Genomic DNA, 24,963 nt, shown 5'->3' with positions numbered 1-24,963 from the left:
GCTAGGTCAGTCCTTCCTTCCTTTTGCTCCCTGAACCCTGTTTACCTAGCTACAGAGAGTTGCAAATATCTATACTGTAGGGCCCTTACACCAGCTTCCTTGGACCCTAATACACTGAAATGGCACTTTTAACCAGGTTCTCTTCTGTCCTAGAATTCAGCTCCGTGCTACCTCTGCCACTGCCAGGAGGTGAATCATCCCTGCCCATGAGCCAAGAGAGAAAAAGGAGGAATGGGATAGCATAGAAACTGCCTCTTGAAAGCAACACTATGGAACTCCCTTTACCTCCTGAACATTATGCTCAGTAGGATCTTTCTATGTTGGGCTAGGTCCTTTCAAGATAAGCATTTTCCAAGGCATGTTATTGTTTACAAATTACCTTCCTATCCATTCTCGTATTTGACCCTCTCGACAGTGTTATGAAGTACATACGTATTATTATCCCCATTTTACAGAGGAGAAAACTGGGGCTATGAAAGGGGAAGAAAATTTCTCAAGACCTCTGTTGTTTATAAAATGACCCCAGATTGAAACAAAGATTTTTGAGTAAATTATTCCCAATTCCTCATGATCAAGACACATTCTACCAAATGGTCTCCCATCCAAAACTATCCCAAGTTAGTGATCCTTTTCCCACAGGTTCTAGAACCAACCAAACTGAACCTACTGGGAATATCCTTGGAATAACTAGTGCTTCTAGCCCTGAGGCTTTACCGTCTTTGCCCAGCAGCTGGAGCCTGAGGGGGGACTGCTACAACTGCCTGCAGGTCTGAGGCGTCACCTAGTCACAGCCACAGTTGGGGTCTGGTCCCCGCTAGCCCTGGCAAGGGCCAGTCTTCCCAGCTGAAGCTAAAGCGTGAGGAGACAGTCTGTTATTACAACCATTTAAAAACAACACGTGTACAAAAACAAAACAAAACAAAAAAACAAACAAACCACTTTATTTACAGTTGAAAACTTAAGCAGAAAATCTTGGGTTCTGAATCTGTGACACTTCCAAGGTCTCGATCAAAAAGGGCAGCAGCAGGCAGGGAAGCAAACACAGGGGCCAATCCAGATTATTTTACTCAAGAGCGTCACCCAGAGCAAGGGAAGGCCTACAATGGCAGAGACATGGAAGTCTGTTAGGGATGGAAAAGATAAGCAGCTCAGAGGCACTGGAAGGGGACTTTCATGAGAGACAACACCCCCGGCTCTTCTCTACACTCCTAATCTTCTTTTCCCAAAAGAGCAGAACTGGTCTCTTGCCCTAGGTCAGACCTTTGGTTCCCCAGGGTAAAGTTGAGAGGTATATTACATAAGAACCAAGAAGAAAGAAACTAACATTTATGGCCACACATATCATCGCATTTATTTACCCTTCAGAACCTCTGTGCAGTATATATCGCCTATAGTTAAGTAAAGGAGAAAACTAGAGTCCCAAGGGGTTTAATGGTTTGACAGTGATGGGGCTTCCTGGTCTACTTGGCTCCAAAGTCTGTATACTTTTTGCCAGACCTTGACGGCTCTCTGTGGAACTCTAGAACAAAGAGAAATCCTTCCTCCTTGCAGGTTTTGGTCCCAGGGTTATAGAGAAAGTAAAGTCACACCCTGTTTATGGCCTTGGAGTTAGCTTTACTAAAAGAACAGAATGAGTACACTCAGAAACTATGGTCTCCCTCTCCCTAAACATAGCCACACCCCTTTTCCTCCAGGGGACAGTGAGTCCTGGTGTCATACTGCAGGCTCAGACAGAAGTTTAACCCTGGGCCCCCAAGCAGAATGTACAAAACTGCATAGATGTGCTTTGTAAGTTCCATGGTGCTCCAGGATCTAAGCTGTATTGTAGACCAGGCACTGTGTTTGTCAGTCAGCATGGTCTCTGCCTCAAGGAGTTCTGTCTAGAGAAAACCAAGTGAACACATTTGTGATATGCTGCATTAAATGCTGTGTAGAGAGATGAATCAAGTGCTGTGGGAGCACCGAGGAAGGCGCCGTTGCCTGGGCCTAGACCTGGGAGGAGATGGAGTAACCAGGGAGTGACTGACCCACTGATATCAGCCACATGCTCCTCGGAGCAGCTGAGAGGAAGGAGGATTTGTTAAAACTATGCATATACAGTATATATTTCTCTTATAAGATACATGCTCAATACAGAAATTTCAAGCATATACACAACAGTAGGAGCAATGGGAAGAAAGGACTCTGCTATCTCTACATTGCAGAAGTAACCATTACTAACAGTTGGCTATATGTCACAACAGTAATTTCTGAAAGTTACTCAAATGTACTAAATCTTGACTTTGTCACTTAATGTACCCTAGAAATCTGCCAACACATACACATCTACCTTTAAGGCCATGTAGTATTTTGCTGATGTGGTGTACCTCAATGTGTGAGACCTGATTACGAGGCTGGGAGCTCTGCCTTTGTACTGGATCGAACTGGAATACAGCCATTTTCCCCTCCCCTCCCTTTTTTAGCTGGCAGGGCGTCTGTCTTTCAGGGCAGGGAACAAACAGTGTCACAAACCCAGCAGGCATGCAAATATTTGCTGCCAAATCTCTAGAGCTCCCTAGACCCGTATTTTCATGTGGAACCTGTTCTCTGGCCTGGACTGCTGCAGTGGACACCTCCCTGGCCTCAGCTTACCCTCCACATGGCTGCCAGAATCATCTTCAGAATAAGGAAGTCCAGTCCCCAAGCTTTCCTGCTCAAAATCCTCCAGTGACTCCTCTTGGCCTCGTTCTTTTTGGAGGGCCAGGCTCCCTTTTGAGAATCTGGGGAGTACAAAAGACTCTCACCCCCGGGGGAAAAAGGCACATACTGTCTAAAACCTACCTCAGGATAACATATGAATGTCTCAGACTGCACTGGTTCTCACGAGTGGCCCTGGCCTCCACCTGCCTTACCTCTTACCCTTTGCTTTTCTTTCATACCTTCCTGCTTTGGCCATATGGAATTATTAGCAGTGTCCCTTACACTTTGCCCGTGCTGTTCCCTCTGCCTGGAATGCCTTCCCATTTTAGCCACCCGAGACATTCTCTTCTTTCCTGTACTCAGCCAAAGCATCGTCTCTTCTGTAGTCTTCCCAAACCACTCCAGGCAGACACAGGCATTCTGGCTTCCCTGACTTTTTCCAGTCCGGTGCTTTACTCTACTGTAAGTGTCAGTTTCCTCAAGAGACTGTGAGTTCCCTGAAGACAGGAACTGGGCTTTTCATATTTGCAGCCTCATACGCAGCATGGGACCCATCTCAATTAAGTAGTGCTTAGTCGTGGAAGGAATGAAAGACCGGTCCGTGTGCCACCAACATGTCTTTCATAACCTTCCTCTACAGTAACACATCACATCGACAGGTAATCCCAGGAGCTGGGGGACAGTGTGTCCTAAAGCTCAGTAATTCCAACAGCACCGTCACCAGTGTCCTCATAACCATCATCCACAAGTACAATTAATTTTTAACATAATCACAACTTTAATAATGCCTTACTGTAAGTTATAATAACTGTAAAATTATGTGTTGCGCTAATTATGTATTCTTTCTAAGATGCAAATGCTAAAAGATATTCATCACAGGACTACCTAAAGCAGTGTTACCCACATTTCTCTGATAAGAAGCATCTGAGGTGCTTGTTACAAACACAGCATCCAGGATTCTAACTCAAACTCACTCACTCAAACTCTCCAGGGGAGGGATCTGGGAATTAGTAGGTTTAACAAATGCCCCCGAGTGATTGGATTCTTAGGGAAATTTGGGAAACAACGACAGAAGAAAGCTATCTACACCTTGCTACAGGCCCCAGACTTGTGGATAACTGGAAGGGCAACAATTCAGACTAGCTGGGCTGCCAGAGCCCACAGCCACTCTCTATTCCAAGAGACGCTCTGGCTTTCAAAACAGAGGTTCCACCAGCCCTGAAGTGGTTGTAAGTAGCAAAGAACCCAGTTCAGACTAGAGCAGGCGAACCCTGAGGGCCAAGGTTCACTTATGTATACCTAACCAAATTCCTCACAAAAAGCTTTCACAGGACCCATGGAGACTAAAAAAAAACCATGGTTTCTACATCTAGAGTTGTACAGAAACTTCATCCTCACCAAAACCAAAGTCAGGACCCTAAGGCAAAACACAGAAGTTCTAGAAGGAAGTGCTTCCTAGGGAAGTACTGCTGATTAAATCACTGTACCTGTCTTCTATCTCCATCCCATCTTCTTTTATTTCCAGTGCCTAGGCACAAGGCCCCACATGCATGATTAGGTGATACTTTGATTTGAAGGCAGTAGATTCCTGCTGGACCAGGGCCACCAAGAGAGGATCTCCTGGGTCTTTTCTGACTGGAATATGGTGGCTTCTCAATGAGAAAGCAGGCTCTGTTATTCCACTATTGCCTTGCCACTCAAAGTCAGCATCAGCATCTCCCAAGTGCTAGTTAGAAATGCAAAATCTCTGGCCCCATCTAGACCCACTGAACCAGAACCAGCATTTTAACAAGATCTCCTGGTGATTTGTAAGTTCAGTAAAGTTTGAGAAGTACTGTTCAACAGGGCTTGAAAACAGCCTCTGTATTGGCTGTCAACCATTATCCTGCCCAAACAACCTGGGAGAGCTGAAACACTCCCATGGGAATTAGAGATGCTTATAACTTTAACAGCTAGGAAGGTAAATAATGGGATGATACTCCCATACTCCCTGGGGAATTTAATCTCTACTTTTCCTTACTTTCTCCCACATCACGTTACTTAGAAACCCAAAGCACCTAGATTCCCTAACACCTTAAAACTCATGATAAAGATTTTTGGTAAAGTTAAATGAGATCATTCAAGTTCTTAGCTCAATATCTGAGCACAAGAAGAATAAATAAATGATAGAAGATGTAATAAATGATAACTGCTATTATTATATTGCCCCTAAGTATTAGCTATGAAAGATTCAATCCTGAGCAAGTCAGAGGTAGGAGACTGAATTGGAGGTACTATATTTAAATTTAATTAAAATTAAATAAAATAAAAAATTCAGCCCTTCAGTCACGTCAGCCACATTTCAAGTGCTCAACTGTCACATGTGGCTGGAAGCTGCATGATGGACAGCACAAACACAGAACATTTCCACCACCACAGAGAGGACTTTCTATTGGACAGTTCTGGTCTAGAAGCCTCTGGAACATCAAATGGCCCCTGTGGGATCTGTTCTGCTTGGGTTGCAGGCTGGGAAGAGAGGCTTCCATGGGGGCAAAGGTTTACATGCCCTTTGTTATTAAGGGATGAGGAGGGGAGGGTTGTGAGCACCACCCTCAGAAATCAAACCCCCAACAAGGACTGCCACTAACTTTCTGTAAGGGACTCAGAAAAACACAGAAAAAAGGCCCCAAACAAAAAATTTCTAAACTTTATTCTTTTTTTTTTTTTTTAATGTTTTATTTATTTTTAATTTTTTTTTTTTCAACGTTTATTTATTTTTGGGACAGAGAGAGACAGAGCATGAACGGGGGAGGGGCAGAGAGAGAGGGAGACACACAGAATCGGAAACAGGCTCCAGGCTCTGAGCCATCAGCCCAGAGCCCGACGCGGGGCTCGAACTCACGGACCGCGAGATCGTGACCTGGCTGAAGTCGGACGCCTAACCGACTGCGCCACCCAGGCGCCCCGTTTTATTTATTTTTGAGACAGACAGGGATGAGCATGAGCAGGGGAGGGGCAGAGAGAGAGAGAGAGAGAGGGAGGGAGACACAGAATCTGAAGCAGGCTCCAGGCTCTGAGCTGTCAGCACAGAGCCCAATGCGAGGCTTGAACTCACAGACTGTGAGATCATGACCTGAGCTGAAGTCAGACACTTAACCGACTGAGCCACCCAGGCACCCCTAAACTTTATTCTTTTCATCTCTGTCCTCCAGTAGTGATCAGTGGTCAATCCTTAAAAGGAAAAGGACCTGGTAGCTTAACTAAGGTTCAGCAAAGAAATAAGTGGGATTAGGAGGGAAATGCCAGCCACTACTGAAGGGGGACACCAGGTTGAGAGCTAGGGACCTCTAGTACTGATAGGAGAGACAGCTCAGGGTGTTGACTGTGCCTGAGAAGGGACCATCTGGCTGGACAAGAGAGAGGACCACGTGCAGCTTCTAGCACACACTTGTGCACCCCTGCCAGCATTTGCTAACACCAGTTCCCTGCCTAAAATGCCTGACATTCTCCCTATTAACTCATGTAGTAAATTTTTAATAAATGCCTGCAAGTGCCAGATGCTATGAACACAAATTAAGTCACATAAAGAGGTATGTACAGTCATTAAGATGGTCTGACATTTGACTACATCTCCATTCAGAAAAAAAAAAAGGCAGAGAAAAGAAAAATAAATTCTAGATAATTTAACTATATAAATAAAATCATAGAAATATTAGAAAAAATACAAAAGACATTATGATTTGAGATACTAAGGACCTTCTTAAATAAGACACAACCACAAAAGCCATAAAAGACTGATAATTTTGACCCCATCAAAATTTAGAACTTCTGTTTAACAAGGAAGATCACCAAAGTTAAGATAAGCAACACAATGTTAGTTTTTTGCTTAAAATACATTCTGGACAAAAGAGTCACAACATATAAAATAAAGAACAAAGACTCAGAATTTGTAACTATTCAAATCCTAAGAGAAGGGTAAAAAAACCTATATGCTACAAAGATAGTATATTGTCAGGTTTTCTTTTTTTAAGTTTATTTAGAGAGAGTGAGCGAGCAGGAGAGAAGCAGAGAAAGAGAACCCCAAGCAGGTTCCACACTCACGAAGTGTGAGATCATGACCTGAACCAAAATCAAGAGTTGGACGCTTAACCGGCTAAGCCACCCAGGTGCCCATTTTTAATTTTATTTTTATTATTATTATTTTTTTAATGTTTTATTTATTCTTGAGAGAAAGAGAGACACAGCATGAATGAGGGAAGGGCACAGCGAGAGAGGGAGACACAGAATCCGAAGCAGACTCCAGGCTCTGAGTTCTCAGCACAGCCTGACATGGGGCTTGAACTCACAAGCCTTGTGATCATGACCCGAGCCGAAGTCGGATGCCTGACCGACTGAGCCACCCGGGTGCCCCTAACTTTTTTAATGTTTATTTATTTACTGTTTTTCAGGTTGATACTTTGTAAACCGCAAAGTGGTAGGAGGAAAATGCCCTAATAACCCCTTCTCTTTAGATCCTTACAATGAGCCTAAGAGATAGACATTATCTCCATTTGACAGATGAGGAAACAGGCTCAGAGAAGGGAAGGGATTTCCCTAAGGTCACAGAGAGAGGAAATGGGCTCAATCCCTAAGTTTTCAAGTCTAAAGTTCTTTCCCCTAGACGGTGCTGACTTCACTAGGGACTCCTAACCAGGAGGAGAAAGACACACGTACCTGATCAGTCTCGCTCTGGACTACATCTCCCCACACTGTGAGATCACCACAGGTAGCTTGGGCTTATTGTTGGGGCCTGTGGGCACATTCTAGGAGAGAAAGCATGGTGGAGATTCATCGACTTACACATGCACTCACCAAACATTTACTGACGCCTGCCAGCCCCTGTACTAAGGACCGAGGACTCAGAGACTGAAATGGTAACAGTCCGTGCATGCCCTAGCAGAAGGGTATAGATAATCCAGATCAAAAAGAAAATGTACAACATTTAAAAAAAATAGCAAACCTATGACATATAACAGTGTAATAAGTTATAAGAGGGAGTTTATACAACAGGGCAGAGGAAGCAACTAAAGTGCTGCTTAAACAGGTTAGGGAAGGATTCACACAAGAGAGGACATTCAAGCTGGGCCTAGAAGGACGAATGGGATCCCACCAGGAGGAAAAGAAAGAAAAAGAGCATTCCAGTGGCAGAAAGAGCATGAGCAAACGTTCGGGGGCAGAAAGCAACAAGAGGCAGGAATGTGTATGGCATATTTAGAGAAGAGCTAGTGGCCTAACGTGACTAGAACATGGAGGCAGCAGTGGCAGAAGAGGCTGTTGGAGAGACAGCGGGGACCAGGTCATGAAGGATCTTGAATTCAGTGCTGAGTAGGACTTTATCAAGTAGGTGAAGGGGCCACCAGAGGCCGAACCTCAGTGTGCACTAGAGGCAAACTTACAGGCCAAGATAACAGGGGGGGGTCCTTTACTCCTGTACTCCCTCCCCCTTCCTGAGGAAGCCCATGCAACTAGAGGCAGTAAACACTGGACCTAACATACTGGAGCCATCTCCTGGCTCTCCAGCCCCTCCACACTAGTCAGGTGCTACGGGATCAGAATGGGCGAGAGAGGAAATCAAAATAGGACTCACCTCAATCTTTCGCATCACTAGAAGTCCATCAATGATTTTTCCTGTGGGAAGAGTACGAGCTGGACTTTATTACTCTCATTTGCAGAGTATTTTCCAGCTTGCAATGTCCACTCTTATCTATCATCTCATTTGATCTTCATACGACCATCTGAAAATTGGGACTTGATGGAAGTGAAATGATTTGCCCAAGATGACAGTTCATAAGGAGCAGAGTACTAGGTCTGAGCGATTGCAAAGCCCCACTGTACCACGCTGCCTCTGTAGGACATTTCTTAAGTGATACCATCCGGGTCCACCCCAGACATACGTATCACCCAAGTGGTTGCATTCGACACCACACAGCCCTCTGCTCTTCCCTCTAGCTCTCTCCACCTCCCATCACTTCCGCCTTCCCTGCTACTGCCAGAGCAGTTACACCAGGTGGGCACTCTCGGTACTGGAGTCTGGGGGCTGGCTCCTTTGGACGTCCCACTCTGGGTGAATGGGGCCTGGACTCCAGGACAGGAATAGGACTCACCAAATACTACGTGCTTCCCATCCAGCCAATCACATTTAGAGCAGGTGATGAAGAACTGGCAGCCATTTGTACTGGGACCACTGTTTGCCTGACAGAAACCAAATATACCTTCAGTGAGTTTTCCTGGCCATGCTAGCCGAAGGGTGAGATTCCCCCAAAAAGCCTATAGCCCTGATTCCTTTCTTTCAGCAAACCTTACTGAATATCTACTATAAGCCAGTTCCTGAGCTAGGATCCAAGGATACCGAGATAAATAGGATACACAATATCTGCCGTCAAGGAGCCAGATTCTTGAATAAATGTACAATTCCCCTGCAGTGTGAATTTTTATTAAAGGAACAATTGTTCATGGGGCCCAATTTGCTGTATTTAATCCAATACTGGTTAGAACTGGATTACAGTTATAAATTAGATACCAGTGAGAAAAAGCCTGTTGCCTATGCCATAAACTGAATAGCTTTGTATTGCATCATAACAATGGTAATAAAGAAGTTTAAGAAGGTGCGAGAAGTTGCTACACTAGTGCTGTGCTAGGAAAAAAAGACTACATGTAATCAATGATGTTTGCTTTTTACAGCTACACCCAAATCTTTTATTATTGAATTTTACAGGAAGAAGTATTTTTTTAATTGAGAATCTGAGAGTCTCCTCCCCTGAAACTCTTTCTATATCTTTACATTTCAAAATGCACTGTAAAAGAACAGGCAAGTATTACAATGCAAAGTAATACTTTGTAAAGCGAAATTTAACTTTCATAGGAAGTGTACTTTCATACTTTACATGTTGATACTACTAAACTGCCTTTAATATGCTAAATTCAGATTTCTGTACATTAACAAATCCAAGTTACCTTTTAAAAGCACTGCCCTACTAACTCTGTGCACATTTTATTGCATACTTCCCTTATTTTGGAAAAAAGGAGTGGAAAATGGGAAACTGAAAGTACTATTTTTAATTTTTTTTTTTTTTCAACGTTTATTTATTTTTGGGACAGAGAGAGACAGAGCATGAACGGGGGAGGGGTAGAGAGAGAGGGAGACACAGAATCGGAAACAGGCTCCAGGCTCTGAGCCATCAGCCCAGAGCCCGACGCGGGGCTCAAACTCACGGACCGCGAGATCGTGACCTGGCTGAAGTTGGACACTTAACCGACTGTGCCACCCAGGCGCCCCTGAAAGTACTATTAACAGCATAGGTCTCCTAAAATTAATATGACTACAGCAGCACTGGAAATTATTAGATAGGTCACTAGCAGTAATTGGATGCTTAATGGATTTAAATTGGTTGATTCTGTGTTCAACCGTGCAAGAATAAAAATGTGTATGAAATACATTAAAGACACTGTCCAGGGGTACATCTCATTGGGGATTTTATGTTATACTTAGAAATTCCCCATGTGAGCGCTGCCTGAGTGGCTCAGTCGGCTGAGGGTGCCTGAGTCAGCAGCAGCAGGAGGGCGCTGTGGAACAAGGGCTAGACTTCCCAGACTCCCAGTTCTTTCCTTTCAATCAAGCTTTCCACCAATCAATCTACCTAAGTAGCTGCTTGCTGTATAAATATTTATTAGCAAACAGGCAGGAAAACAGTCCCATATGTTTTTATAGCTCAGGGGACACGCTCTGCCCTTAGCCACTTGTTTATTCATTCTTTTAGGCAGCATGGCTTACTACTTTTGAGAAGAAGCTCTGGAGCCAGGTGATGACCTAGCTGGAATCCCAGTTCCACCACTGAACGTGTGACCTCAGATTAGTCACATAACCTCCCTGTGCTTCGGTATCCTCATTTGTACCCATTTCAAAGGGATGTTGAGAGGATTAAAACAAATTAATGCAAATAAGGTGCTTGTTGAGTAACTGTCCAATAAATGGTAGCCATCATTCTGATTATCTTTCAGTCATTCATGTTTATTGGTATCTACTCAGCACCTTTCAGTATCAGGTCGTAAGGCTTGGAGATCAATGAGGCCCTGTCCCTGCCCTTGAGGAACTCATGATTTAGAGGATGGAAACAAAAACAAGGACATTACACAATATGTGAAAGGACAGCATAACTTCACCAGTGTCAGCCTGAAGGGAGTAGAGACCAATGTTTCCTTCCAGTTTTCTGAGTCCTCCATAGATGCTAACAGGTGGCATGCACCTAGAGGGTTCTAGTCCTCCTGGCAAAGATCCAAGCCCACCTAAACTACTCCTGCAGCATTAACCTGCACTTGCCTGGCCTGGCTGTCTGAAAAAAGGGACTTGCACACTGTTTGCTAGGCTTAGTGTTGCCCAGTTCTCATGGCAGCCTCCTTCCTGGCTTCTCTGCCCCCAGCTCTCCATTCCCATCTGCCACTCACACTGCAGCCAGGGTCTTCATTCTAAATCACAAAGTTGATCAACCCTGCTCAAAAAAGCGTACACCTCTCCATAACCTGTGAACTCAAGTCCACACACTTCATCCTTATTCTGGCATTTAAAGCCCTTTAGGAGCTAGACCCACCAGTCTCTTCAGTGGTCTTTACTGGCCCTTCCCCCTCCCCATGCACATCCTATGTTCTCATCACCTTCCTCACCTTTGGTCCCTTGACTATGCCACCCTGCCATTTCATGGTCACACAGCTTTGCCTAGGCTATTTGCTCAACTTGAAATGCCATCTGGAATAGAGCTCCTTCCAGAACTCAAAAGCTCTCCCATCTATGAAGCTGTGCCTGACCCCTCAAAGTAATTACTCTCATTCCGTGGGCCCTCACGGTACTTTTACATACCCTAAGGTGCCCTCATCTTAATACACAGTGGCATGAATTACACTATACTGGACTTGTCATTTTGCATGTGTGATTCCCCCATTAGATGTTAAGTGTCACAAGGGCAGGGATCAGGTCTGTATCCTTGTACCCTACCCTGACCTGATACAAAGTGGGTGTCGGTAAACCTTCAGTCGATAAAGGCCTGTGTAGATAAGCAGAAGGGGAGGCAAGAAGGACAGAAAGTGCGCCTGTAAATATTGGGTCTGGGAGAGAGAGTGTGGGGAAACTGCCAGGGAAATGGGTGATGAGGGGAGGCAGGGAGGAGACTGGAGAGTGAGAGGGAAGGAAGGTGAGATGGGTAAGGAAAAATGAGGGCAGAGTGAATACGGAGAAGAAGGGGGAGCGATCAGGAGTGGGTAGATGAGGGGGTTAAGTGGGGCAGATAGGGAGCTGAGAAAGGCAAGTGAGATGTGGGAGTGGGGGGTCTAAGTAGGAAGGGGTGCCAGGCCGAGGGAGCGAGAGTGGTCAGCGAGCCCAGAGGAAGACCAGCCAGGAAGCAGCATGAATGGGAAGTCATCTCGGGACGCCAGGGTGGAGCACCAAGTGCATGGGCGCCAGGTCCCGACAGCACAGCTGGCTGCACTCCGAGCGGCAGGGCTGAAGGCTGAGCAGCACACCCTCGCTCGAACGAGGTAAGAAAACACACATCAGAGTTTCAGTTTTGCCCGCCCCCCCCAAAACTTCCAATGCTGAGGGCCCAGCCCAACCAAGTCAAAGCCGACTGAGGAAGGAGGTAGGTGTGGCAGAGCTGAGTCCTGGGACAAGTGAGAGAAGTAAAGAACGAGCTTCCATCCCAAGAGATGGCACCGTGCCGCAAGGGGCGCCCACAGACCCGCTGGCTACAAATCTAACCCAAAACCTTGACTGGCTCTCACTTACCATGGAAAGCAGGCCTGGAGCGGAGTGCCTAAGTTTAAAATTTTCATCTGCAAATGGCCCCCGGTAAATACTGGCGACTCCAGTACCATCTCCCTGAACAGAGAGAAAGGACGTGTTAGCAAGTGTTGAGTGTTGGGCTCCCCCTCCTTGGGTCCCCTGGAGGAATGCTGCTGTACCATAGCCAACTTTTTGAAGGTGCACTCTTACTCCTGAAGGTCACTTTGGGAGCCATACCTCTCTGACCCTGTCTTATAATCAAAGCCGGCCCTGTCCCAGGCACCTGCAGCTCACAGACTGGCCGGGGCGTCTCACAGATTGGGTAAAACAGGTCACAGCTGGGCCTCTAGAAAGCTCAGTTAAGACAAGGCAGAGTAGGGAACAATAGTATAGTGATCCCATACATAATCCTTGCCACTCCCAAAGACTCTCATGCCCGTTATCAAATAAAATTACCCACTTAAGTGCCACTATCCCTGCTCCCCAAAACTGCAGGTTGATGGGCTCTTGGAAGCCTAGTCTGTATGGACACCACCCTCTTGACCAAAGTTGATTGATCCAGGAGAGCATGCCTAACTAATGCAGGGCCAACTAAAGTTCCTTCTCTGGGAATCATGAAGGACTGATGCTCTCTTTGATGTTGAATGTGTATCATGTAAACCTGGAAGCCAGCAGTGACCATGCTCTGCAAGGTGGACTGGAGAACAGAAAGAGAAGGCAATACACAGGTGTAGAGAGCACGAGAGAAACAGAGGAAAAGGACTGCCTTGGTCCTATGTGGCTTCCCAGTTCTTAGTTCTGTTTCTTCTTAAACTAGCTTAAACCAGCTTTATTTTCATTATCTCTTTGCTCTTCCAGTAACCATGTGGAATAAGCGCTATCATCTTCCTCATTTTTCTAGTGAGCCAACTTATGTCAGGGTAATAAAGCAACTTGACCACAGCCATATTTGCAGTACCTTAAACAGAATCCCTGGGGTCTAAAGCTAATAATGAGAAGGTGCCTGCCAAAACCCAATCTCTTCCAGCCAAAGAATATTGGGTGAATGGTAGAGAGGGAAAGCACCGGCCTAGGGCAGAATCAAAGGGCCCTTATTGGGAAAAAGATTATCAAAGGGTATTAACATAAGCCAAGGAAGGAAGAATCAAAATCAGAATCAAACCTTTATTTGACTAAAAATTATCAATAAAACTAAGCTCTGTATGGTGGAAAGGCCTGTATGTGAGTTCCAGGTCCATCATTTATAAGCTGGGAGAGTCACTTCCCATCGCTGAGCTTCAGTTTCCTCAACTATCAAGTAAAGATGAAATCACCTGCTCTTTACAGCGTTGCCATGGAGATCGAATTAAACAGTGTCTGAGAAAAGACCTTGCAATCGATACACAATTATATAAATGTGAACTATTATATCTTTAACTCCACATAAATACGTACATATATACAGAAGGAAGAGAAAAACAAGTTCGTTTCCAATTTCCCAACAAACCTGGGGGACAGATCAGTTACCACATCGTTCTCTATAATTACACTATCGGTTGCTCTCCAGGAGCCAGAGTAGGGAAAATGACAAAATTAATTTTCAGAGAAAATAATAGAAAGCAACTTAAATCTTTTTACCACAGTGGATTGATCAAATAACTTATCTACTCATAATGGAATATTAGGTAGCTATTATAAAAAATGACTTAATGACAAGCGAAAATGTAGACAATTATTAAGTATAAAAAATTAAAATATATACGTGATCTTAAGTCTGTTAAGAATTACATTTGACACACATACACGTGCAATGATGAGACTGGCAAATGTAAACTAAAATGCCAAGAATATATTCCTTGAGAAGTGAGATTCCTTGAGAGATAATTTTGCAATTTTGCAATCAGAAAAAAAATTATTAAAACAAAGAAACACATATTCTTGGTCCAACCTTAGAAGGTCTCAATACCTACTTATTCTGCTTCTTGCTCATTCTATTTTTTCTTTCCTAAGAGTGGCTCTGAACAATTGTTTCTTGCTGACACAGCCTCTGGCTGACCAACTGTACTGTCTGATTCTAGAGCTATCAGCAAACGACTAGATGTGCCTGGCAATGATGCAAGAAGTTGGTCCTGGCCCTCTTAAGACAACATGGCAACACAGGAGTCTAGGGAAGAAAGAAAAGAAGGCAGAGAATAGATTCTTAGCCCTTCTTACCAGCTAACAAAAAAGTATACGGTCACTCAAGCCCTACTACCATCAGTTATGGCCAGGGATTGCAAACTTAAATGCCTACAGAGGCAAGTGACATAAATAAGGAAAGCAGGCGGTAGTGGCTGTGGTGAAATGGCAAGGACACATGCTATTTAAAGGGAGCAGTTACGTGATTCCAAACAATTGTTGCTATGTGAGAAACACAGGCCTAATGCACCTCTATTTTCCCTTCTTTAGAGAGAAAACTCTGGAATTTTCTGGTGAAATTTCCCAGTTTTACAACATCACACACATGAAACAAAGCATATCTGAAAGCCTGATTTGGCCTAAAATCTGCCCCTTTGTAACCTTCCCTAGATAGGAAAGAGACAGGTCTTCAAAAACTCCTAAGAATTAGGGACACCTAGGTGGCTCAGTCGGTTAAGCATTGACTTCAGCTCAGGTCAGGATCTCACGGCATGAGTTCAAGCCCTGCATCAGGCTCTGTGCTAACAGCTCAGAGCCTGGAGCCTGCTTCAGATTCTGTGCCTCCCTCTCTCCCTGCCCCTCCCTGCTTGCACTCTGTCTCTCTTTCTCTCTCAAAAATAAATAAAACATTTTAAAAAGTTAAAACCAAAACAAAAAAACTCCTAAGAGTTAAATAAATATACCTATGAAGGAGAAAGAATGTCTTCCAGATCCAAGAAAATCCGAACATGACTAACCAAATGATATAAATAAGAAAGACCATACACACAAGAGGTTGGCCAAGGACAAAAGTAGGTTTAAGAAGAAAAGATATGGTTTATTCAACACCTGCCAAGGTCAGAAGAAGGAAATGAGACTTGGTATGAGAGACACAGATAGTCTAGTCAAAAGAAAGACATGCTTCGCAGTGAAGAACTATTCCACCAGGCTCTCCTAGAAAACAGAGGAAATACCCCTCCAGAACAATCTACCTCTGATGCTCTAATTCTTTGTCCACTAATCAGTTTCTGATGACAAACTCAGCTTTCCAGGCATTGTGATACGAGGAATGGAAGGGAAATGGGGCATAAGAATTTAGCTCACTGGAAAAGGACTTACTGCCATTTAGAAATTAACAAAAAAAAAATTCATCTGATATCTATCGAAGTTTCATGTGACTAACTAGTTTGTGTCTCTCATGAATCATCTATAGGTGTGCTGGAGAAGTTCAGTTTCTGGCCCTAAAAGGCTAAGATTTGGAAGTCAGTGACTCAATCAAAACGCTGATGTCTATCATCTAATGGTTAAAGAGTAGTAGCCAGCAACCCTAAAGGACATTCCTATCACCCCCTCGTCCTTCAAACTTGGCTACTGTTTTCAAGCCTTAAGACTGGGCCCTGAAGTAAAAACAGCAGTAGCAGCAATAACAAAAAACAATATTCTTATAGGTCTTTGATAGCAAAGGAATAGTACTTACATTAACAAAATCCCCACCCTGAATCATGAAATCCTTTATGACCCTGAAACAGAGAATTAAGGATCCTGAGAGAAGGCTCTGCGGTTTAGAAAAACATTGATTTAGTCATTATACTTTAGATTAACATTGATTTAAAAATAAAATGTTTATCACTTTGGCTTTTAATAAGCCTTCAAATAAGCTTTTGAGTTCACAAAACCATTCCTTCTCAAGATCTAGGAATTATCCTATGGTTTTATTTTCCTCTAAAGAGACTAATCCCTTAAGGAAGTAATTCTAAAAGCCTGTAGGGATGGCTTGCCAAGGACTTACCTGTGGAAGGTGCTCCCTTTGTATCCTATTGGAACCCCATCTTTTCTATAACCAAAAAGAAAGAGACTTGGAATGATGACAGGTAATCATAGGCCTTTCCAGTTTACCACACACTCGAGCCAAGGGACTCTCCTAAAGGTCAGGAGAACAGAGATAAAGAAGGCAAATAAACTGAAGACAGACCCATGGCGGTATTACCTATTACTGTCACCAATAATCATCCAAGGCCTGCCGGTGGTTCCCCCCAAAACCCCACTGCAGCCCCAGGACACGCTTCAGGAGCAAGCAGAGAAACCAACCACGTCTGAGACTTACCTGAATTCTCCAGTGCAGAACTGTCTGAAAGAGAAAAGAGTGAATGATTCAGTCACCATGACATCACAGCTGAGAGCGCCCCTAATATGGGAGGTGGAGGTGGGGTAACATTCGCGCCAGCAAGCCCATCGACTGGCCAGCCGACGTCCAGACTAAGCATAAAACTAACAACATATATTGACATGGGAACAGTAAAAACGGTGACTATTCAGACAGAGCGATACAAAGGGGACTCAGATCTCAAGGGCAGTGAGTGGACGGATAGAGGCAGGCAGACGATTCCGCAGACCGGTCCAGCTTCTGCTTGGGTTAATCTGGCAGAGCTGGAGCATCATCTTCTTACCTAAAATTTTCGGCCGTTTTAGGCACAACGTCGGCAAAGAGCTCGATCTTCATGCGGCCAACTTCCTGCAAGCGGCAGGAGACGGTCAGAATGGCCGGTCCAAGACCACCGAGGACTCAGCCAGCAGGGAACAGGAGGGTCCGACCCCTCTCTCCCGCTTGCCGCTTGGTCTCTCCCACCTCCGCCTGCATAGTCTATCCTCGCGTGGCGCCCATTCCCTCCCCCATAGGGGCGCTCAAATGTGAAAGACTCCTCCTCTCCCTCCCTCGCCCCCGCCCCGCAGGTCGGTAGGTTCTGGTCCAAGTAATGCTATCTGGCTTCTCGAGTCCGCTTTCCCTGGGTGGGTGAGATCTTCCTGGCTGGCCCCGTGCAGTGTCCCTTGGGCGCGGCGGCTGCCTGGACCTCACCTGGCCGCCAATGCTGACATCAAAGAACACCACAGGATTGACAGGGCTTGAATTTGCCACCGCCATGGCTGCGACCCGGAAGCAGAAGTTGGGGGCGCCGGGTTCCGGTGAACCTGTTCCCCGCTCCGCCAGTTTACTCTCCGGCGCAGGCGCGGAACCAACCAACCTAGGCCGGGTCCCGCCCCCGGAAGCCCCGCCCTGCGACCCCCCTGCGGAGCGCTCTCTGCGTCTCTCGACGAAACTGGGCGTTGCGGTGGTGGCTTCGGCCAGGAGTGGCTTTGGCCAGGACTTCTAAACCGCTATACGTGGTGTTTCTTACCCCCGCCTATAAGTCAGTGCGCCCTACAAAGACAGGAATCTGTTTGTCCTCAGCGCTTAGAACAGCCTGACATAGGTACCCCTTCTTTTAAGTCCGGACACCAGTTGGGGCACAAGTTTCCGCTTTTGTCACCTACAATTCATTCCTGCAGAGCAGCTAGAGCTTTTTTTTTTTTTTTTTTTTCAGCTGGAGCTTTTAAAATTAATCTGCTTATAAATCATTCCTGGCTTCCCATGTTTAGAATAAAATCCAATTCCTTACATACAAGGGCCTATATTACATTATCTGGCCCCGCATACCTGGAGCCAGATAGGTATGATACTCAGGCCTTTCTGTCCCTCGAGGTCACGGAGATCGATACTGTAGAGACCTGGTAATGTTAACTGTCTTTAATACTCTTCTAGGTCTTAATGGAGGTAGGAAGTGCTCCTTAGACTTCAGGTCTCAGCTCAAATGTCACTCAGAAGGGAACACTGGCACTCAGTCTAAAGTAGCCCACTCTTTCAGATGCATCACTGGTTTATTTCCTCATGCCAAATTTGGCTGTCTTTGACAGACTATAGGTGAGCTATAGTGCCTACTATTGACTAGCCCATAGCAGGAATTCAATAAATAGATTCGATGAATTGGGTGAAAGAAGGTGACCTTGGGCAAGGTTTGGAGCCAGAGCATGTATCTGATATAGCTATTATGTCTTATATCCTTTGATCATCCTTTCTAGGTCAATGGTCTGAGGAAGCAAGGGTTACATGTAAAAATTCAATGTCTCAACTTATATCTTTTTTTAATTTTTGGTTACTTTTCCTTTCCCTTTGGTCTCCTTCTCTATCTCCAATTGAAGAGGAGGAGAATAAGGAGGGAAAGGGGCAGGAAGGGAAGAAGGAACAGGAATCCCCCTTCAGTATACTTTATGCTATTTTAAAATAATTTTTTTAATTGGTAATATCCAATGTTGATGAGGTTGTGGAAAGACTAGTATATTCAAACTGCTAGTGAAAATAAATGATGATATCTAGCATTTGTTAAGCAGTTGCTAAGTTCTAAATGCATGCATGCTTCATTTCATTTGGTCCTCACAACTCTATGAGACAGTAATGACTATTGTTCTCATTTTATGCATCAAGAAATTGAAGCTTGGAGGTTGACTATAGAAACATTATGTTGACACAACTTTTTTTTAAAGCAATGAGATAAGTGATATACCAAAACTGTATAACATTTGTATCTGCTGACCCAATTATGCTCATCTTTTCTGGAGTAACTCAATAGAAAAAAAGAGCTACATTCACAAACACTTTCACCACAACATAATCCCAAATAGTGAGAAAGTAGAAACAACTAAAATGCAAACAACAGAATTTATGGAACATCAACGTGATAGGATATCGTGTGGCTATTGAAAGAATAGTTATGAAGACTGTTGAAATACAGGAAAATGTATTATAATATATTAAACTAAAAATCAGACCATGAAAATGAACATACAATATAACAACCATTTAAAATATATGCATTTGAATAACCAAAAGGAATAAATGAAAATAGTTGTGTTGAGAATGCAGGATTATAGGAGATATCTTTTTCTTTTTAAAGTATTTGCTTTAATATGATTACATTGTTTTTAACTTTTAAAAAATGAATAATACCCATAATAGTAAAAAAGTGCTGAATTAGCCTATGTATGCTCTGCTAAACAGAAACCTAATTAAACCATTGAACTAATCACTATTATTGATCAATACAAGGATATTTGAGGATATCAAACAAACTTGAGAAATCCATTTTTACAACTGGTTTAATGAATTTATCAGCAATTCTGAAGGCCCCTGGTTGATGTCCCATGAGGATCTGTGGTAACTGTTCTCCATGTCATGTTCCACCTTCATGCCCAAGCTTTAAGTTAGCAGCTTTGATCAGCCTAGTTTAGCCACCAATGATTTTATAGTTCTGACTTCTGGTCTTCTTCTACGATGCAATGTGTCTCTTTAAGAAAAGGCACATTTACATATCCAGCTTTAGAATTCTGTGAACATGAAAGAGACTTGGAGGACTTGGGGTTTGGCATTGCTTCTTCTGACTTATTTTCTTCAATCCCTTGAAGACTTCCATCTGACTCTACCAAACCTGTTCCTGAAAAACTAAGAATGGCCACATGTGAGAACTTTGTGAAAACAGGATGTCCTGGTAGCACTTTGGGGGTATGGGGATAAGGCATCAATAGGATTTCAGTTTTTACAGCTGTCAAGCACAAAGGAAACCAAATAACATTTAGCGTAAACTTATGTTTATGATTACTTTCTACCTTAAGTCAAGATTCTGTCAGGTGTAGGAGTGAAAAAGTGGAAAGAGAAAAGGAATTGGAAAAGGATTCAAATACTAAATATAAAACAAAATTACCCCCAAATGCTATGTTTCTTCAAGACAACAAGCAACTCAGGATGAGTTAGGCAGACATGAGTCTCAAGCATGCAGCTGATTGTCTTGGCTTTACTAACCTGGAGTTTGGAAGGGGCAAGATTTTATAAAATACTTCAAATTCAGGGATGTTACTAATTTTTGTCTCCTAAAAGAAAAGAAAGGATGAATATTTAAAATTATAATAATAAGCCATTGGCCATACTATCCTAAAACTTATACTTTATATACATTTTTGGTTAAAGATTTAATCCCCTCACTACATACCTGTTGGGATGGCTATCATAAAAAAAGACAAGAGAAAACAAATGCTGGTGAGGTTGTGGAGAAAAGGATAGTTGTGCATAGTTGGCAGGCATGTACATTGGTGCAACCACTATGGAAAACAGTATGGGGTTTCCTCAAAAAATTAAAAATAGAAATTCCATATGATCCAGCAATTCTACTTCTGGATAGCTGGAGAAAATGAAATCACTGTCTGAAGATATCTTCACCCTCCCCAGGTTTGTAGCAGCATTATTTACAACACCATGGACAGATAAATGGGTAAAGCAAATGTGACACACACACACACACACACACACACACACACACGGAATGTTATTCAACCATGAAAAAAAGAAGGAAATCTTGCCAATTGCAACGACATGGATGGACCTTGAGAGCATTATGCTAAGTAAAATAAGTTAATTAGAGAAAGACAAATACTTCATGATCTTACATATATGTACAACCTAAAAAAAAAAAACCAAAAACCAAATTCCTAGAAGCAGAGATCAGATTTGTGGTTGCCAGAGGTGGGGGTGTAGTGGTTGGAGGAATTAGGTGAGGATGGTCAAAATGTACAAACTTCCAGTTATAAGATCAATTCTGGGGATGTAACGTACAACATGAAGACTATAGTCAACAATAGTGTACTGTATATTTGAAAGTTGCTGAGAGAGTAGATCTTATAAAAGTTCTCATCACAAGGGAAAAAAACTATGTGAGGTGATAGATATTAACTAATCTTAATGCGATAATCATTTTGCATTGTATACCTATATCAAATCATTATGCCGGATACTTTTAACTTATACAATGAATGTTATATGTCAATTACATCTCGATAAAACTGAAGAAAATGTAATCCCTAAATACCTGAAGAATATTTGGCAATTATACATCTTACACTTTTGTATTAGCGCTTTCATTGTAAGCCAGCTTTTTATATCTATTTTTATAAATGAATTACTTTATATTGGCTGATATAATCAGTCCATTCTACTTTCAGGTAAGTTTTTATTTAATACTCTGGTAAGCATTTTATGTCCCTTTAAATCATGGATAAAAAGTATCTATGTTTTGGTAAATCCTATGACTTTAAAAACCAAATACCCTTGGGGCGTCTGGGTGGCTTGGTCGGTTGGGCATCCGACTTCGGCTCAGGTCATGATCTCACAGCTCATGAGTTCGAGCCCCGTGTCAGGCTCTGTTCTGACAGCTCAGAGCCTGGAGCCTGCTTCGGATTCTGTGTCTCCCTCTCTCTCTGCCCCTAACCGACTCGTATTCTGTCTCTGTCTCTCTCAAAAATAAATAAACATTAAAAAAAATTAAAAACAAACAAACCAAATACCCTTTTTCACAGGAACCAATCAACACAGACCAAATTTTACATACAGTTATGAAGGCTTATTGATTCCCCTAAACTTGGACCTCTGTTTAACCTTTGATGCACGCCAACTAGTTCCTGTAAGAAATTCTTGGTTGTGTTGAAATAAATGAGAAGCTTTTATAAGGAGGAAAAAACTAGCATTCAGAGAAATTTATAATGCATTAGAAATTTTACTAGGGGCGCCTGGGTGGCTCAGTCAGTTAAGTGTCCGACTTCAGCTCAAGTCATGATCTCACAGTCTGTGAGTTCGAGCCCCGTGTAGGTCTCTGTGCTGACAGCTCAGAGCCTGGAGCCGGCTTTGGATTCTGTGTCTCCCTCTCTCTCTGCCCCTCCCCTACTCATGCTCTGTCTCTCTCTGTCTCTCAAAAAAAAAAAAAAAAAAAAAAAGAATAAATGTTAAAAAAAAGAAATTTTACTAGACTGAGAGGACCAGGCTTGACTTCTGGCTCTACTAATTAGACTCTGATATGTCTTGTCACCTCTCTGAGTTTTGTTTCCTACATCTAAAATGAGAGAATAACAATACCTAATCTTCCAGGGTTGTGAAAATTAACGTGAACATACCTAACAATGGGAGGAACTCAGTAAATATTCAATATATATTGAAGCAAGTGAATGTATGTGTACTGGGAGAAAGAAGCTATATTTATTGAAGGCCATCTATTTGCCAACTATTACATTGGGTAATTTATGTACATTATTCTAATTATCCTACTTTATCCCCAGTTGCCATCTCTGAAATTCATTCATTCATTCATTCTTACAGTAGCTTTATGAAGATATAATTCACACACTATATAATTCACTCATTTAAAATACACAATTCAATCGTTTTTGGTATATTCACAGGGTTGTACAACCATGATTACAATCAATTTTAGAACATTTTCATCACTCCCAATATAAACCTAATACCCTTTAACTATACCCCCTTATCCCTCAATGCCTCAGCCCTAGGCAACTACTCATCTACTTCTATGTTTATAGATTTGCCTATTCTGGTGACCAGCTGTTTTCATTTCACATAATATCTTTAAAGCTCATCTGTGTTATAAGATGGATATGTCATTCCTTTTTATGGCTGAATGATATTCTGTTGTGTGGATATACCACATTTTATGTGTCCATTCATCAGTTGATGGACATTTGGCTTGTTTATACCTCTTGGCTATTATGAATAATGCTGCTATAAATATTCATATGCAGATTTTTATGTGGAACAGTCACCTTTGAGTGTCATTACTTCATTTCCCAGATGAGGGAACTAGAAGGTGAACAAGGTTTCCTTTTTTCACACAGCTAGTAAAATGCTGAGCTGGGATTTGGCACATAAGGTGCAATGAGAAAACCTATCAAGGGCACAAAGCCAGATTTTGGGAGGGGAGGATAAGATTTTGGGAGGGGAGGGGAGGATTCAGAAAAAGCTCTATGGAAAAGAAGCTATTTAGGTTGCATTCTGAGAGACAGTTGGAACAAGCCAAGAGAAAAATCTGAGGGAAGAAAGGCGTGGGAGAAGGCAATGGAGGGAGAGGGATTTCCTGGAAGAGCCTGAAGCTGATGCCATAGAATTCAGGGACACAGACAATGTGGAGCCCAGAGTGGAGAGAGGAACCAACCAGGGATGAGATGCGATGAGATGGATAAGAATGACAGAGGCAAGGTCATGGAGGATACAAACACTGCATTGGAAAATTTGGGTTTTATTGTGAAGACTGTGGGAAGCCATTGCATCGTTTTGAGTCATATGCTCAGAGTGTATTTTGTAAATATACTTTGGCTATAGATTAATGGAACAGTAGGACTTCAAAACACAAAAGCCAGGAAGATGGAAGAAGGAAAGTAGGATGTGTCTTTCCAAGTAAGGGAAATACAAGATCCAGAGGGAGGAAACCTCAGAGCTTTGGGGGAAACCATAAATAGATTGGTTTCATTTGATCAGGCTTGTTTGATGTCAGAAAGGTATTTCCTACGTGGCTTCAGTTCTCCTGGCTTAGACATCAACAACTCTGGAAGCCTTCCCTAAGTACCCCAGATAGGTTTAGATATTGCTCTTTCTGCTTTCACAGCATTCTGGGCCTACTGCTATTATAGAACTTGCCACAACGTATGGTAGTTGCCAGCTATCTGGCGTCACTCTCACTAGGGCTGAGTTATGTGAGGGCAGACACTGTATCTCATACATCATCATATCTAGACCATATAGGGAACAGAATGAGGCCCATATTCTATATTGGATTATAATGCCTATATATGTCTAATAAATATTTGCTGAAGGAATGAACTTTGTCTTATAGACAAAGGAAGTCTCTGAAACTCTATGAGATGAAGTACTATGAAAGCAGGTAGTGCTTCATGAAGATTAGTCTAGAGGCATGGGCAGGATAGATTAGGAGGAAAGACTGCATTAAGTTGTTGCTGTAACTCAAGTGCTAAGTGCTTGGGATGCAGAGGGTAACATGATGGACATAGATCCTGCTCTCATGGAGTATATTTATAATCCAGAAGAGAAGAAAGATGGAATTACAATGCAGGAAGTAATATGGTCTCTTACAAGGCTAGGTCCCTAGTTACCCCAATACCCTTGAAAGGGAAACAGTAGACTTAGGGTATAATGAGATAGCAGCTAAGAACAAAGAACAAAGTACCGAAGAGAGTTGTTTTCAGTCCGTGCTCTTCTACTTCTTAGTTATGTGCCCTGGGCAATGATGTCACTTCACCTCTCTAGAGCTCAGTTTTCCTCAGCTGTGAAAATGGGAATCTACGTTGTAGATTAAATGAGATAATATACATAAAATGCTTAGTACAATAACAGGCACATAGTAAGCACTCACCAAAGGTCAAGTTCTCACCACTTTAGCTTCTGAGGTATTGCAAGGAAGGAAGAGATCTAGGATATATCTGATCTCAGGATCTATATGCTGGTCTGTTTTTAGCATGATACTCAATTACCGAGAATCAAGAGATATGAGAAATGTCAGCAGTTGCTGTGTGACTCAGGCATATCATTTAACCTCGTTGAGTTTTCTCTCCCTCCTGTATAAAATGAGGGGGCTGAATTGGAAGATCCTTAAGATTCTAAATTTAAAAACAATTTTGGGATTGTTTAACAGATATGAAGA

General features: G+C 42.9%; 2 protein-coding genes across 14 annotated transcripts in view; both read right to left on the bottom strand.

Annotated features, from left to right (window-relative positions):
- Nucleotides 1-922: 922 nt before the first annotated feature.
- On the bottom strand, nucleotides 923-17,591 carry PPIH (peptidylprolyl isomerase H). 3 transcript variants are annotated; one of them, XM_045476926.1, is made up of 10 exons: nucleotides 17,457-17,590; nucleotides 17,050-17,114; nucleotides 16,707-16,730; nucleotides 16,392-16,436; nucleotides 16,080-16,122; nucleotides 12,470-12,562; nucleotides 8,802-8,889; nucleotides 8,285-8,325; nucleotides 7,372-7,460; nucleotides 923-1,121 (listed from the first exon to the last, which is right to left on the bottom strand). In XM_045476926.1, exons 1-9 carry the CDS (start codon nucleotides 17,520-17,522, stop codon nucleotides 7,392-7,394), a joined length of 534 nt encoding a protein of 177 aa, XP_045332882.1. In that variant the 5' UTR covers nucleotides 17,523-17,590; the 3' UTR covers nucleotides 923-1,121; nucleotides 7,372-7,391. The 3 variants fall into 3 exon arrangements, with proteins under 3 accessions (XP_045332882.1, XP_045332880.1, XP_045332883.1); XM_045476924.1 differs by having other exon boundaries at nucleotides 923-1,097; XM_045476927.1 differs by lacking the exon at nucleotides 7,372-7,460 and having other exon boundaries at nucleotides 923-1,097; nucleotides 17,457-17,591.
- A 1,961-nt stretch (nucleotides 17,592-19,552) lies between these two features.
- Nucleotides 19,553-24,963, bottom strand: part of CCDC30 (coiled-coil domain containing 30) — a 134,898-nt gene continuing 129,487 nt past the window's right edge. For 9 of the 11 annotated variants that reach the window (XM_045476913.1, XM_045476911.1, XM_045476919.1 and 6 more), the window contains 2 exons: nucleotides 20,271-20,338; nucleotides 19,553-19,913 (listed from right to left, as the gene is read on the bottom strand). In XM_045476913.1, coding sequence (XP_045332869.1) covers nucleotides 19,715-19,913; nucleotides 20,271-20,338 — 267 coding nt within the window. In that variant the 3' untranslated portion in view covers nucleotides 19,553-19,714. Of the gene's footprint in view, nucleotides 19,914-20,270; nucleotides 20,339-24,489; nucleotides 24,587-24,963 lie in introns of those variants that run through there. The other 2 variants (XR_006712224.1, XM_045476916.1) reach the window with 2 other exon arrangements.

The sequence above is a fragment of the Leopardus geoffroyi genome, chromosome C1, assembly GCF_018350155.1.
Source record: "Leopardus geoffroyi isolate Oge1 chromosome C1, O.geoffroyi_Oge1_pat1.0, whole genome shotgun sequence".
NCBI lineage: Eukaryota > Metazoa > Chordata > Mammalia > Carnivora > Felidae > Leopardus > Leopardus geoffroyi.
The sequence above is the reverse complement of the archived record's forward strand: the minus strand, read 5'-3'. Positions and strand labels throughout refer to the sequence as shown.